At 41.4% G+C, this 14,267-nt stretch overlaps 2 protein-coding genes across 2 annotated transcripts; both read left to right on the top strand.

Moving 5' to 3' along the window:
* Positions 1-5,892, top strand: mep1a.1 (meprin A, alpha (PABA peptide hydrolase), tandem duplicate 1). Its single transcript, XM_062550210.1, has 14 exons — positions 1-115; positions 248-272; positions 354-395; positions 538-584; positions 719-794; positions 1,147-1,264; positions 2,032-2,207; positions 2,323-2,544; positions 3,079-3,225; positions 3,434-3,649; positions 4,003-4,464; positions 4,896-5,069; positions 5,325-5,382; positions 5,731-5,892. Exons 1-13 carry the CDS (start codon positions 56-58, stop codon positions 5,372-5,374), a joined length of 1,815 nt encoding a protein of 604 aa, XP_062406194.1. The 5' UTR covers positions 1-55; the 3' UTR covers positions 5,375-5,382; positions 5,731-5,892.
* Positions 5,893-6,351: 459 nt separating this feature from the next.
* On the top strand, positions 6,352-13,430 carry LOC134098327 (meprin A subunit alpha-like). Its single transcript, XM_062551357.1, has 12 exons — positions 6,352-6,454; positions 7,423-7,479; positions 7,690-7,730; positions 8,338-8,413; positions 8,542-8,659; positions 9,146-9,321; positions 9,792-10,013; positions 10,395-10,541; positions 10,961-11,176; positions 11,434-11,898; positions 12,416-12,589; positions 12,947-13,430. The coding sequence occupies exons 1-12, from the start codon at positions 6,352-6,354 to the stop codon at positions 12,994-12,996; spliced, it is 1,845 nt and encodes a 614-aa protein (XP_062407341.1). The 3' UTR covers positions 12,997-13,430.
* Positions 13,431-14,267: the final 837 nt, after the last annotated feature.

A 14,267-nucleotide genomic window follows, 5' to 3' on the forward strand; every position in this document is an offset into this window, starting at 1 on the left:
GGGACCTGCTCGCCATTTAAACTCAAATTAACTTTTGTTCGAGCCATTTCACAATATGTCCTCCTCTAGGCTTCTCTTCATAACAGGGCTGCTCGCGGCATCGTGCTTGTCTGCTGTGAGTTGAGTCTTATTCCCTTTTTTATGGATTATTGATAGGCTATTCATGTTGACAGCTGTAACTGTTTCAAATGGATGTAGATAATACGTTTATATTGACGCATACATTCTCTTTCTGTCTGCTGTGAAGGTTCATGCAACTGCTGATGTGCATGGTAAGTTATGTTACAAGTTGAAAGAGAGATGACATGATTTGGACTTTTAAGTTAAGTTTAACTATGAGATTTCCCTTACAGAGGTGGAACATGAGATCAATGAGAACCCTTATCTTAACCTCGGTGAGTTATGATCTTTTGACATTTTTGACATACAGTATATATTATAGAACATATATAATAGAACTCACAAACGTACTGCAATACCAATGGAAATTGCCTGTATTAAAGCACCATTGCATTGTTTTTGTGCTTTGTGTTTCAGGAGTTAAAACTAAAACTCCTCTGGTGGAGGGAGATATGGCCATACCAGTGAGTTTTTCAAAGGCACCACTACTGTGTGGAGTTGTATTAGTACTGTGACTCCGCAACATACCATTCCAGTGTTAATGCAGCGCTATTTGTTTTGTTTAATTAATTAATTAATGAATTGATTGATTTCACAGCTTGGTCGTAATGCTCTCCTAAACACAACATTCAGATGGACATTTCCTATCCCTTACATCTTGTCTGATGACCTTGGTAAGTTTATAACCAATAATGCCTGTCATGGCTGTAATTAAGCTTTGTTGTACTCAGCAGGTTTGTGCAGGTTTGTGCAGGTTTGTGCCAGTAATTCCAGAATAAACTGCAAAGTTTGAAATGCCTCAAAGGTATTTTCTTAGAAAATGATTGTGCCATGATTGAAAAGTTCTCTTTGGATTTATGTAAGATAGATAGATAAATAGATAGATACTTTTAATTGCCACACAACAATGTTGGTGGTATTTTTGTTACAGTAGCTCAATCCAGTGAAGAAATAATGCGATGATGATAATAAAAAAAAATAAAAAATAATGATGTGTTCACATTGTTCATTCACATTGTCTTTCAGATCTGAATGCCAAAGGCTGCATCTTTCAGGCTTTTGAGATGTATCGCCTCAAATCCTGTATTGACTTCAAGCCTTATGAAGGGGAAAAGAGCTATATTAAATTTGTGAAACAGAATGGGTATGGCATGGTAGTAAAGCGTTTTGAAGGGGAAAAGAGCTACCCCATTACCCCACTAATAATGCCTGGAATCGTACCACACGTACACTCTCTCTCTCTCACACACACACACGTACGTGATGTCGACACACAAGTTTGTTGCCATTCCGGGCCTTATTAGTGGGGTAATTTATGATACACCGTTGGTTCCATTAGCGTCTGCACTAAGCCATTCGGCTGATAGCTGATAGCGCTAACTCGACCAATGACCAATGTTTGGCTGGGGGGGGGGGGGGGGGGGGGGGGGAGTAATAATGAAATTACTCTGAACCATCCCTTTAAAGTAATGAAAAATGAGAGAACATTGCATTTATATGCAGTTTACATACATCAATGGAAACTCTTGATGGAGTTCTATTAGTTAATGTAAATAATTGGCTTTCTGAAAACTTCTTAAGTAACATTTTTAATAGACTATATGACCAGCTTACTTGGATATATGGATAAGGATAAGTCATAGACTAAGCAAAAAAGATTGTAATCTATGACTAGGCTTAATCCATGTTTAGGAAACTGATTATGTTTTGCAAAGGTGGATTCATATCTTTTTATCAGGTTGTTCCTTTTCAAAGCAAGTTCAACAATTTGATAGACAGGGAACCTCTGGCCTAAATACTTTTGTGTAACATTCAATATCACATCAGAATCACAATTTTCATGTAAATAAGCATTTATAAAGATAGTCCCCCCTGAACACCTCCTTTAACACTGAGTCATGTTTTTTACAGTTGTTGGTCCATGGTTGGTGACCAGCAGGATGGCCAGCTGCTCTCTCTGGGTCCTGGTTGTGACCATAAGGCTGTGATTGAACATGAGTTGCTGCACGCTGTAGGTTTCTACCATGAGCAGTCTCGCCAGGACCGAGACGACTATGTCAACATTGATCTCGCTCAAGTCACTGATGGTTTGTTCAGTTTTGGAGGAGCATTTCTGCACAGACTACTGATAGTGATTTTCCTTTGTAATGGCAACTAATTGTTTTTACTTTACGATACTTTACGATTGTTTTTTGCACACAGGGTTGCAGCATAACTTCAATAAGTACGATGACAGCTTCATCACCGATCAGAACACGGCCTACGACTACGAATCTGTCATGCACTACCGTCCCTTCTCCTTTAACAAAGATCCCAACATCCCCACAATCACCACCAAGATTCCCGAGTTCTACAACGTCATTGGCCAATACCTGGACTTCAGTAAACTGGATGTGTTACGGATGAACAGGATGTATAAATGCCGTAAGCAAAACCGCAGTCATTTTAGTTTCTGCCCAGGAGTGTGTTCCATTACACTTACTACAGTGAGACAGTTTACGAAGATGTATTTATGTGTAGTGCTTGCCAGGCCATATTGATCCTAAACAAAGGACTGGCTGTGTATCTTTAGTTAAACAGTGAGTTTAAAGGTGTTGTGTATTTTAGCTGTAACTGAACGAATGAGATCCTGAGGTATCTTAACAGCTGATAAAAAATAGGTTGCAGCCGGTCACAGCAGATAGTGGCAACTGTGTGCATCCTACAGACTTAAATGGCATTGCACAACTGCAGTTTTCCACTGATTTACCTTTGTTTTGCTTTATTTGCCATTTTCAACATGCATCATGTTAACCTTTAGTTTGCTGTGTTTGTCCCTGTGACATTTCTAAGACTAACTAAGGACTGGACTTTGTCCAGACCAGTAACTTGCATGGTACACTTTTACGACAAGTCTTTAGTGTGTTTTAAAAATATATATATATTTATGAGAGACTGACTGAGTGTGTTTTGGTGTAGCCTCCTCTCTCACTCTACTGGACCAGTGCTCCTTCGAGTACACCAACATCTGTGGGATGATCCAGAGCGCCACCGAGGAAGCAGACTGGATCCACACACTGAGCAGCCCAGGCTTTGAGGACCACACCCTCTCCGGACAATGCAGAGGTCAAAGTTCAAATAATTCTGAATAAGTTAAATGTTCAGATTCTAAACAAACCTGAGCACTTGTGCTGTCGTAGACATGAACATGAACGTTTTGTTTCTGCAATGCCTTACTTTAAAAAAAGAAGGAAAAAAAAACAGACAAATACTATCTTTTTGATGGGGTTTAAAATCTATAGTGAGTTTCAAGAAAGAATCTGTTGGATTTCAGATGCTGGATACTTCATGCATGTGAACACCTCAGTTGGAAACGCAGAAGATTCGGCCCTGCTTCAGTCCCGTTTGCTCTACCCAAAGAGGAAGCAGCAGTGCCTACAGTACTTCTACAAGATGACCGGCAGTGTGAAGGACCGGTTGGTGGTCTGGCTCAAGATGGACGACGGCACAGGGACAGTGCGCAAGCTGAAGAAAGTGCATACAATTTATGGTAATTCTAATTTCTTTTCATGCAGTCACTTGATGGTATCAAGTAGTAATTGATACCTGTTTTGTTCATCAGGTTGATCATTTGACTTTTGGTGTGTGTAGGGGGGGGGGGGCTTTAAACAGAAAAAAAAATGCACGTCTATTCTGAGTGTATGTGACTGAGTACTTTTGATCAATACGAGAGATGTGACCATCTATGACTTTCTAATCTGAGGAGCTCAGTGTAGGCTACTGCAATTTTACAGTAACAGTGTTTAGAGTTTTGACAATTGTCTGTGTGTGTGTGTGTGTGTGTGTGTGTGTGTGTGTGTGTGTGTGTGTGCATGTGTGTGTGCGCGTGTGTGCCTCTTGCAGCTGATGCTGACCATTCCTGGAGAATTGTACACGTGCCAGTGGAAGTTACGGTCAAGTTCCGCTACGCCTTCCAGGCCGTGCGGGGTGACCCAGCAGCAGGTGGTGGCATCTTCATCGACGACGTCACCATGACCGAGACGCCGTGCCCGGCCGGCGTGTGGCGCATCCCCAACTTCTCTCAGCTCATGGCGACGTCCGACTCCAGCACGGTCCTGGACAGCCCTCGCTTCTACAGCCCCGAGGGCTACGCGTTTGGCGTCCGCGTCAAGCCCATGTCCGACTACTACGACTACACGGGCAACTACACGGGGCTCTACTTCCACCTGCTCAGCGGAGAGGACGACGTGGTGATGGAGTGGCCCGCCGTCAACCGCCAGGCCAAACTGGTGATCATGGACCAGGACCCTGACGTGAAGCTGCGCATGTCCACGGCACGCAGCCTCACCACCGACTTGATCAAGAGTATGTACAGTATGGATGGCTGTTTCTCCTCAGAACTAGTTTCAATGCCATCTCTAAACTGGATTAGATGCACGTGATTAAATGTTTAGTCACACTTGTACCAGGATGAAAGGTAGCTAAAGTGTGTTTAGGGTTGTGTTTTGGTCACTTATTTTCATTTTAATTTATTTAAACGTCTTAAGAGAAGGGAGAAAGAAAGGCGCAACGCTGCTTGCTCCACAGTGCGTCCAGTGTATTAATGAACTGATGTTGTAGTCAGTCGGATCTTCATCATAGTTGTTAAGTTAAGCTATTTTACATCGTCTTCAGTTGTTGGTCTGTTTTCAATAGCAGGCCATGTAGTAACAGAGGATCGCTATGCTGCAGTATTCAGACTGTCCTTCCACACATGCTTATATGATTAATGTTGGTGCTGTCAATGTCTTTATCAGCACCTGATGGCAAACTTTGGTGGGATAACCCCTCGAAGGTGGGAACCTGGGACACGACAAACAAGTGGTACCGCAGTGAGTCCAGGGGCTGGCGAAACATGGTGAAACACTTTGACCTCAAAAGACGTAACTACCTGAAAAATGACGACCTCATCATCTTTGTGGACTTTGAGGGTAAGTTGCTTGGCACATATAACAATGGCCATTGGCTGATCTGTCTTCTGTCTTGAACCAGAAATGCCACCGCTGCAAAATGTTTGAGTTTGTATTCTTGTCTCAATTTATAGATAGATGTTGAGAACTATGTGGAGCTGCTACAGTACATGCTTATGCCAATATGAATTCTGTGGCATGCTGAGATAAGAGGGAGCTTGCCATAGTCTTGTAAATGTACTGATATATTTTTTTCCCCCCTTTTTGTATCTCTAGATCTAACACCGTTGATTAAGACAGAGGTGCCTGTTGTACCTCATCCATAATGTTTTAGGTGAGTGTCAAGTTAGATCATTGACTGTGTATATACAGCTCTGGAAAAATGTTAGGAGACACTTTATTAAGTCATATTTTGGTTGCTGAATTTGACATTTGAAAGCGGTGACGGTCATATTCAAAATTAAGAGACCTCTGCAAATTTGAATATGACCCGTCAACTCATTCGAATGTCACTCAGCAATCGTAAAATGGCTTCAGAAAAATGTGCAGTGGTCTCTTTATTTTGTCTAGAGTTGTAGTTCTATATATACAGTAGTCTGTAGATTAGATCATGCTGTTGTCCTATTTGTGAAAATGACCTCTAATTTGCATGACCGATTTGCATTACTGTATGTCAAAACAGGAGGCAGTGCTGAAGAATCAAATTGCTTCCTTAAGATGAAGTTACTTGTATGAAGATTTTACAAGTCTGAACACCACATTTTAACGATCATTCTAATGCACATGTTTTTATGTTGCTCATTAATGTTGTCTCTCTGAATGTGTTTTGAATGTTAATTAAAGATTTGAGAAAAGATTTTGTGTTCTTGTGGTTTGTGGTCAGTGTTTATTGGAAAGTGTATGATATGTCACTGTAATGTCTGTGTTAATAATTACTAGTAATTAGTACTTAGTTTGCTGTTCAATTTTCAATCTACAAAATAGTGCTGGGCATAGGAAAAATGATTTGCCGTACCCTCATCATTTCTATTTACCCTTGAATTTTCTGAAATCTTATCTACAATCAGATAGTGTGCAAATTTGTATGATATGGTTGTGTAACAAATAGCGCTCCACATAACCAAAGTAGTCCTCATATCATGACTTGTATATTACCCAAAAGGCTCTCTTAAATCCCTGGCTTTGGAACCATGGCTCAAAGTTCTGATAAAGGTTCTGATAAAGCGCTGATAAAACGAGAGGATTGTTGAAGGAGACTAGGAGACCAGTGTCCAGAGTGTGGTGATCTGTCTGCTCCTTCAACATGAGGCTCCTGGGCATCGTCTGCAGCCTGGCTCTTCTCAGCCTGTCCTCCTCCTTCACAGTAGGGCTGCTCTTTGTCTCTCTGTCTGTCTCTGGCTGTGTCAGTCAGTAGGGTTACCCTTGTGTCTGTGTTGGTTTATGATTGTCTTTCATCAATCTCTCTCTCTCTCTCTCTCTCTGTCTGTCTGTCTCTCTCTCTGGCTCTTTCGCTGTCTCTTTGTCTCTGGGTGTGTCAGTCATTGGGGTTACCCTTGTGTGTGTGTTTGTTTATCATTGTCTTTCATCAAACCCTCTCTCTCTCTCTCTCTCTGTCTGTCTGTCTATCTGTCTGTTTCTGTTTGTCACTGTCTGTTTAGGTATGTCAGTAGTGGCTTCCCCTTTATTATTTTCTCACATCAAACCCTCTCTCTCTGTCTCTGTTTGTCTCTCTCGGAATGTCTTAGTCCTCACTCTCTGTTTCTTGTCTGTGTCTGCATCCATGCAAGTCCTTTTTAAAATAATATTGACCGCTGCCCCTTCTTCTTGTCACCTGTTCTTAATGAGGCAGTTTTTGCATACATTTGCAAACATGTTTGAAGCATGTTTTTATACAGCTCATATTGGTATTTTCAAATAGGCCTATATTTGTCATGTTATATATAGACATGCCATAAATATTGTTTTTTGTTCCACCTAGCCAGCAAGGCTATGCATTATGCAGTGCAGTGGACCATGCCGCAAAAGAAGAGTTTTTACAGCAAAAAAAATAAAGAATATATCAGCCTTCTACTAAGCATTTCATCTATATTAGCTGTGCTGTTTTAGGAGATGGATTTCAAATATTCATCCTAAATTGCACACTGCTGTTTTCATTTTTTTTATAATAAATGTTTCTTTCCATCACAGGCAAGGAGGCTGGACAAACAGAAATGTAAGATAAAAGAATAAATGCACAGTCTTTTGATGCTGAAATCTTGTTAATATCATGTATTGATAGCAAGTTTAAATTGATTTAGTTTATGCGAAAAGACAGAGATGCAAAGTGAAGTGATGAATATCTCTGCTTTAATAAGTCTTATGTCATTACGGATAGCTCATGCCATTGATGGAGATGGTCTTATCAGGAGAGACATCCCATTCATCAACAAAGGTATACTGAACGATTTATAACTGTTTGTCATGTTAACATGCAGTACGTCATCACTTCGTGCAAATTAACAAAACAGCTGGGGTTAATATGTGTATGCAGTATGTTCACCTCTATATGAAATCACCTTCTTTGATTTACCTTGACCACATTTAAATTTTAAATCCAAACAGAAATTCTAGCATTAATGATTGTTTCTTTTGTTTGGCAAAGGATTGAAAACTCCAGTTGTGCATGGAGACATTGCCCTACCTGTGAGTACACCTTCACCAAAGACACACTCAGTCACAAAGGAGAGAATATGACATACTGAATGCTGACTCAAGGCGATTTTAACAATAAAAATAACAGCACTAGAACAGACAGTGATATTGATCCGATTTAATAATGGTTGGTAATGGTTACCGACTCAAAGGTCAATGTTTTGCTCTTTGATCTTGGTAATAAACTATTTATAAGTTTATGCTAATAATACCCAAGTACAAACTGTCATTCACTGCTAAATTGCATTCATTTCACGTCGAGAGAAAAGAAAATATCTTACATAATTCTCAGAACATACACAAAGTAGTGCAGACCATGAAATGCTTGGCTCGTTACCCCACTCCTACAATACCATATGTAAAATCAATTCTTGTTGTTTTGATGTTGAAGTCTCAACCCACAGCGCATCAGCTGGACCTTTGTTCATCTGTATGCAATACACATGCACCATGCAGTATGGTCTCCCCCTATGTTATAGTGTAGGATGCTCACTCATGTAACTGTGAAGAATGCATCACACACATATCAAGAAACCTCAGCACACATTTGGATCTGTGCACAACCACAGCTATGTATCTCATATGTTTGCTGTTTTAGCCTGGTCGCAATGGGCTGGTTGACAAGACCTACAGATGGACATTCCCCATTCCATACATCCTGACCGACTCCCTTGGTAAGGTTTTTTTTTTTTTTTTGGTAACTTAGCTATCCCAGAAAGAATACCAGCGCATAACATCAGTAAGCCCAGAACTAAGCCAAAGAGGCTACGTCAGTTGACCCTCAGTGCCCCTGGTGTTTCAGATCTGAATGCTAAGGGGGTGATCCACCAGGCGTTTGAGACCTACAGACTGAAGTCCTGTGTAGACTTTAAACCTCATGAAGGAGAGGCGAGCTTCATCAAATTTGAAAAGCTGGATGGGTATGTCAGTGTTTCTTTGTTGTGTGAGTGGTGAATACAAACATCTTACTGTATTCACTTCAGTGTTTTGTAGACTAGAAAGCGTACAGTAGATAAATATTTTGAAGTATGGTATCTGAGGTCTTGTTTTGCCTTTTTTATGCATGATGGCAGCAACTGAATCTTCCTTTTGTAAGCTTGAGTAATAACTACAGTTTCTGAATATGCTGAAGAATTAAAATCTTGTGGAATAATTTTGAAATAAGAATGATTTTTTTAGTGTTTGTAAATTGGGAAATTAATGGTTGTTATTAAATGTTTACATCACGTGATAGGAAACTAGGATTTGACAGGTTGCGTCCGGCAAGACATGTGACAACTGAGTTGGGAATGAAAAGAAACTGTTCTTGAGTATATCTCTTTCCTGTGTCTATATAAAGTGAGGAATCCACTCGTAGACGAAGCCAGGATTCAGGATACAGTTTACACTTTCATTTGTTTTCCCAGTTGCTGGTCGATGGTTGGAGACCTGAAGGAGGGCCAGCAGCTCTCTCTGGGCGAGGGCTGTGACTACAAAGGCACCATCATGCATGAACTCCTCCACGCCCTCGGCTTCTACCACGAACAGTCCCGCACTGACAGGAACGACTACGTCGACATCTGGTGGGACCAAGTCCTGCCCGGTAAGCTTTTATCATAACAGAAGTGACGGCGGCAAAGAATAGCAATGCCACTGATCTCATGGGCTATCAGGAAAGAGATACCAGATTTCAGTTTTGGGCCATAAGAGAACCCCTGTCCATGATGCAGCTTTATTCATGCTGATTCTTGGCGTTGAATTGGAATTCATTTTTGTGTGATACAGTGCTTTACCAGTTAATCTGGATTTCAGCTTCACAGTGTTCTGTATCTGTCTTTGCACTTCAAATCGAATAGTTCCCAACAAGCATCTGTGGGGACATCTTAGCCATTATGTCAACTCGGGTTGTTGTCCAACTGGCCACACTTCACAGAAATGTAGACATTTAACAGCTAAAGTGTTTTAAAGTTAATTTCCCTGCATAACAATTGTCTTTCTGTCCATCTGTGTTTCTTTCTTATCTGCCTTCCTAATGCATTTGCGCACTGTTTTTGTACGGTATGTCCCTTACAGGTATGGAGCATAACTTTGACTATTACGTCGACAGCTACATAACAGACCAGAACACACCATATGACTATGAGTCCATCATGCATTACGGCCCCTACTCCTTCAACAAGGACCCAAATTACCCCACCATCACGGCCAAGGACCCCGAGATGACCAAGCTGCTCGGCCAGTACAACGACTTCAGTGACATGGACCTGCTGAGACTGAATAGGATGTACAACTGTTGTAAGTGTTCAGTGTTGATAGCAGGAAGTGTTTTGTTGAAGGCTTTTTTTTTACCAGAGAGAGTTGAAACAGTCGGTAATCAAGGATCTTTGCTTTTATATTGGAATTTTGCATGATAAGTAAAGTAAAATTACAATACATTCTTCAGGCCTACCTGGATGGATTTATGGATATATGGATGAATGGATGGATGGATTGATGGATGGATGGATGGGTGAATGGATAGATAGATGGATAGAAATATAAGATAGATAGTAGATAGATACGATTAACTGATGGATGGGTATATAGAGGATGGATAGATGGATTGTATTGTGTAACTGACAGATTCACTGTTTGACCAAGAATGGCAACTGACTTGTAACTCTGCATTCCCTCTAGCCGCTCCACTGACTCTGTTGGACCAGTGTGCTTTTGAGTCCAAGAGTGTGTGTGGAATGATTCAGAACGCCAAAGACAACGCAGACTGGACCCTCACCCCCAGCACTCCGGCAGCACCTGACCACACTCTAGTGGGACAGTGCAACAGTGAGTGCTACCTTAAAACTTCCAACGTGAAGCCGAGCAAAAAGAATGTGACTTCGTTGCTATTCAGGTCTGGCAGAGACTGACCTATTTGATCTCTGCCAGAAAGCACAGCAATAGTGGCATGAATAGTGTTATGTCTGTCACTGAATCTGAGAGGTAAAACAAAGAGTTTGGTGTTGAGTTCTCCGCCTCCGCCTTAATTCGTCCGTCCATTAATTCTGTATATCCAGACACCCCGATGCTCATTATCCCTTGCATAGCCTAAAATGCGCACTGCATTTATCTGAATGAAATGTGGCTTGTATCTTGTGTTGTCTGAAACACATCATCTGTGCCATGTTGGTTTCAAGTTGCCAATAGTGAATTCTTATGTGTAGTGACTGACTGGTCATACTAACAATTTGCCTTGTCACCCTTAGATGCTGGATTCTTCATGCTCTATCCCACAAACACCGGGCTTCCTGATGACTCAGCATTTTTAGAGTCCAGGATCCTGTACCCTAAAAGGAAGCTCCAATGTCTGCAGTTCTTCTACAAGATGACTGGAAGCCTGAAGGACAAACTTGTGATTTGGGCCAAGAAGGAGGACCCCAAGGGGAATACCCTTTCCACCACAGCAGCTGCCACTTTCTACGGTGAGAAAAGGAGACTTCATTGTTTTGAAGCCTAAGGAAACCTTTCTTTTCTTTTCGTTTCGTTTGATAAATTACATTTTGAATGGGCTAAATTGTTTGAACAGTTTATTATATAAAATGGCAGTTTAAACTGTATTTCAATGATGAGAAGAGGACGATCATAATGAAGCTCACAAGGTATAGGTAGCTGCATGGTTGCAGTATTGACGTTTTCAAGTCAAATGATGAAATCCCTCGTTACTTCCCTGGTTGTCAAGGTGATGATGACCACTCCTGGAAAATCGCACATGTGCCTTTCACCATGGATGGCAAATTCCGCTATGCCTTCCAGGGTCTCCGCGGAGACCCGTCTAGCTCCAAGGGTGGCATTGTGATCGACGACATCAGTTTGGCAGAGACACGGTGCCCGAGTGGAGTTTGGCGCATTGCCAACTTCAGCCAACACATTGCCAACATGGCCCCGGGTGAGTATCTCCAGAGCCCACGCTTCCACAGTCCCGAGGGCTACGGCTTTGGCATCCAACTCGTGCCCAACTCGGAGGTGTACTCCGGCTGGATGGGCGCCTTCCTCCACCTTACCAGCTGGGTGAACGACAACGTTCTCCAGTGGCCGGCGGGGAACCGACAGGTCACCATAACGATTCTGGACCAGCACCCCGACGTGACGCGCCGTCAGTCCTTCTCCTACAGCTTCACCACAGAACGCATGCAGCTCATACCTGGTAGGTGAAAGAGTCCTGCTCTGAGATTTAGACTGACATCAGGACCAGACCAGGACTAGCATAAGAATACAGTCAAGAACATAGTCCATCCTTAGTCCGGTCCGTCCTTGTCTCTTCTATATAGACCCTATCAACAAGAAAAGCTAAAGCAATGCTTTACCCCGCCTCCCCATCCAAACTACCCCCGCTGCATTAAAATACTGTAATTTCCCAACTATTAGCTGCGGTTCATACATTGATTTTGTGAAAATTCTTCAACTATGAGGTTAATACACAGGAACAGTTAATATGGTATTAATATGGTTTTGTGTCTTTTAACTGGCATAAAACACTGTCCTGCGGCTTATATATAATGGGGCTAATGCACAGGAAATTACTGTAACATATGGAATGTTAAAACGGAAACCTTGTGGGCACAACTATAACACTGATATTGGGACTCTCTTGAAACGGTCTGTACAGGATTGTATCGTGTCGAGTATTGACAATCGATCTGTTCTGTTGCTCCAATGGTTAGGCACCAACCAAAACTTCTGGGGCAAGCCTGAGTTGGTGGGTACGTACGACCCTTCCTGTGATTGCTACCGCGGGCCGACCTGGGGTTGGAACGGTTTCTTCTCCCACAGTGAGCTCCAGCAGCGGAGGAGCTACTTGAAAAATGATGATCTCATTCTCTTCATCGAGTTTGAAGGTGAGCACTGATGATACACAGCAGAAGCAGCAAAGGTCACTTGATTTGGGGTCGGGTCAGACAATGCTAGTCTGCTCACCATCTCTGGGGTGGAGGAATTGTCATATTTGTATTTTGTTTGTGTGTGTGTGTGTGTGTGTGTGTGTGTGTGTGTGTGCGCACGTGTGCGTGTGTGTCACATGACTGAACCTTGTCTGTGCAATTATTGTACCCGACAACCTCTTGTAATATTTATTCTGAATTGTGAATACAAATAAAGAAGTAAACTGTGCACGTGTGTGTGTGTGTGTGTACAGTATGTGTAGGATGCAGTTGGATAGCAGTTTTTGTTCTAACAACCATGCTCATGTTTTGCAGATCTCACCTCTCTGGACAATCTCGTTCAGCCAAGAACAGGCGCCGTCTGAGAAGACTGAGAAGGAAATGTCACTCTCACAAGCTTTGATAACTCTCTCTAATAGATAATCAGTATTTTAGGCTCTCATTACCAAATGTCTTGCATTTTAAGAAATAAACATTTACCCCACCAACATTTACCAAAAGTCTGCACAACTCTTGTCTTCCAGATGCAAGGGAACACTGCACAATTCTTTAGTCACATGTTAACACCTAGAGAGCTGCCCCTTTTACTACACATTAGTGGATCTGTCTCGAACACTTGTCTGGATTTATCCTTAACACTCATATAAACAGTGTGTCAGTTAATGCATAATCCAGTTGTCCATTACTGACTCTCTCCTAATTTCATAAAATGTAAGTTGAAATGTAAGCACTGCCTGAAATTTGTTTGTGTGTTACTTGACCCAAGTGAGAATGAACAGTTATATACGCTGTTCCCAGTACTCATTAAAGTGCTATCAACTGAATGAAACATGTCATGTCTTACTTACAACCATTATCCTACACTCACTGTACACAGCACACAAGTGAAATGTTTTCTTATTAGTTAACTAACGGCCCTAAATGACACAATGTCGAATTATATGACATTTTAGATAATCAAAAAAAGATGCAAAAACACAAATGCAATATTTCTGACTGGAATGAATTTGTAGTTGGATTCATAGTTCACATTTATCAACTTATACTGACAATACCATTTGAAATATTAGTCATCTGACCCTGGTATACTGCATGGTAGAAATACATGAAATTGTGGCTTCATGTGGGACACTCAATATTTTTAATATTAAAACAATACAACTTGTGTTCTCTGTGTCCCGATAGGGTCAACACAGTTTCTGTTGTTTCCTTTTTTAATTGTTACACAATATGTGTTGAAAATAAAACAACTTACATTGAAAACAACACAGCTTGTGTTGTTTTTAACATATCTCTGTCCAGATAGGGACAACACATTTGTTTTAAGAGTGTAGTATTTCAAATTTTGAAATACAACAGCAAATTATGCTCAATTAAATGTTACAAAACTATGCAGAACTCTTATGCTCCAGAAATAGAGAGCGGCAAGTTGAGAGCGACTGTGACCGATCATTCTGGAGATCATAAACCTTCTCCTTGTAATTGTCTTTACCCCAGCATTCCCTTTTGGCCATGATGTGTGGATTATAAAAAGTTTGTGCAATAAAACAAAGTGCTGACCCAGTCGGGTCATTTGTGCTGCTATCTCTGCGAAGGCCATCCATGAGCTGTCGCTCACACGTGTGAGCACGGAGAA

The sequence above is a fragment of the Sardina pilchardus genome, chromosome 12 (assembly GCF_963854185.1).
Source record: "Sardina pilchardus chromosome 12, fSarPil1.1, whole genome shotgun sequence".
Lineage (NCBI taxonomy): Eukaryota > Metazoa > Chordata > Actinopteri > Clupeiformes > Clupeidae > Sardina > Sardina pilchardus.

Coding starts and splice junctions, on each gene's coding strand:
- LOC134098327 (XM_062551357.1), top strand. CDS start 6,352: ATGAGGCTCCTGGGCATCGTCTGCAGCCTGGCTCTTCTCAGCCTGTCC. Junction 6,455..7,422: donor GTCTGTCTCTGGCTGTGTCA/GTCAGTAGGGTT, acceptor CATTACGGATAG/CTCATGCCATTGATGGAGAT. Junction 7,480..7,689: donor CATCCCATTCATCAACAAAG/GTATACTGAACG, acceptor TGTTTGGCAAAG/GATTGAAAACTCCAGTTGTG.
- mep1a.1 (XM_062550210.1), top strand. CDS start 56: ATGTCCTCCTCTAGGCTTCTCTTCATAACAGGGCTGCTCGCGGCATCG. Junction 585..718: donor AGGGAGATATGGCCATACCA/GTGAGTTTTTCA, acceptor TTGATTTCACAG/CTTGGTCGTAATGCTCTCCT. Junction 2,545..3,078: donor GAACAGGATGTATAAATGCC/GTAAGCAAAACC, acceptor GTTTTGGTGTAG/CCTCCTCTCTCACTCTACTG.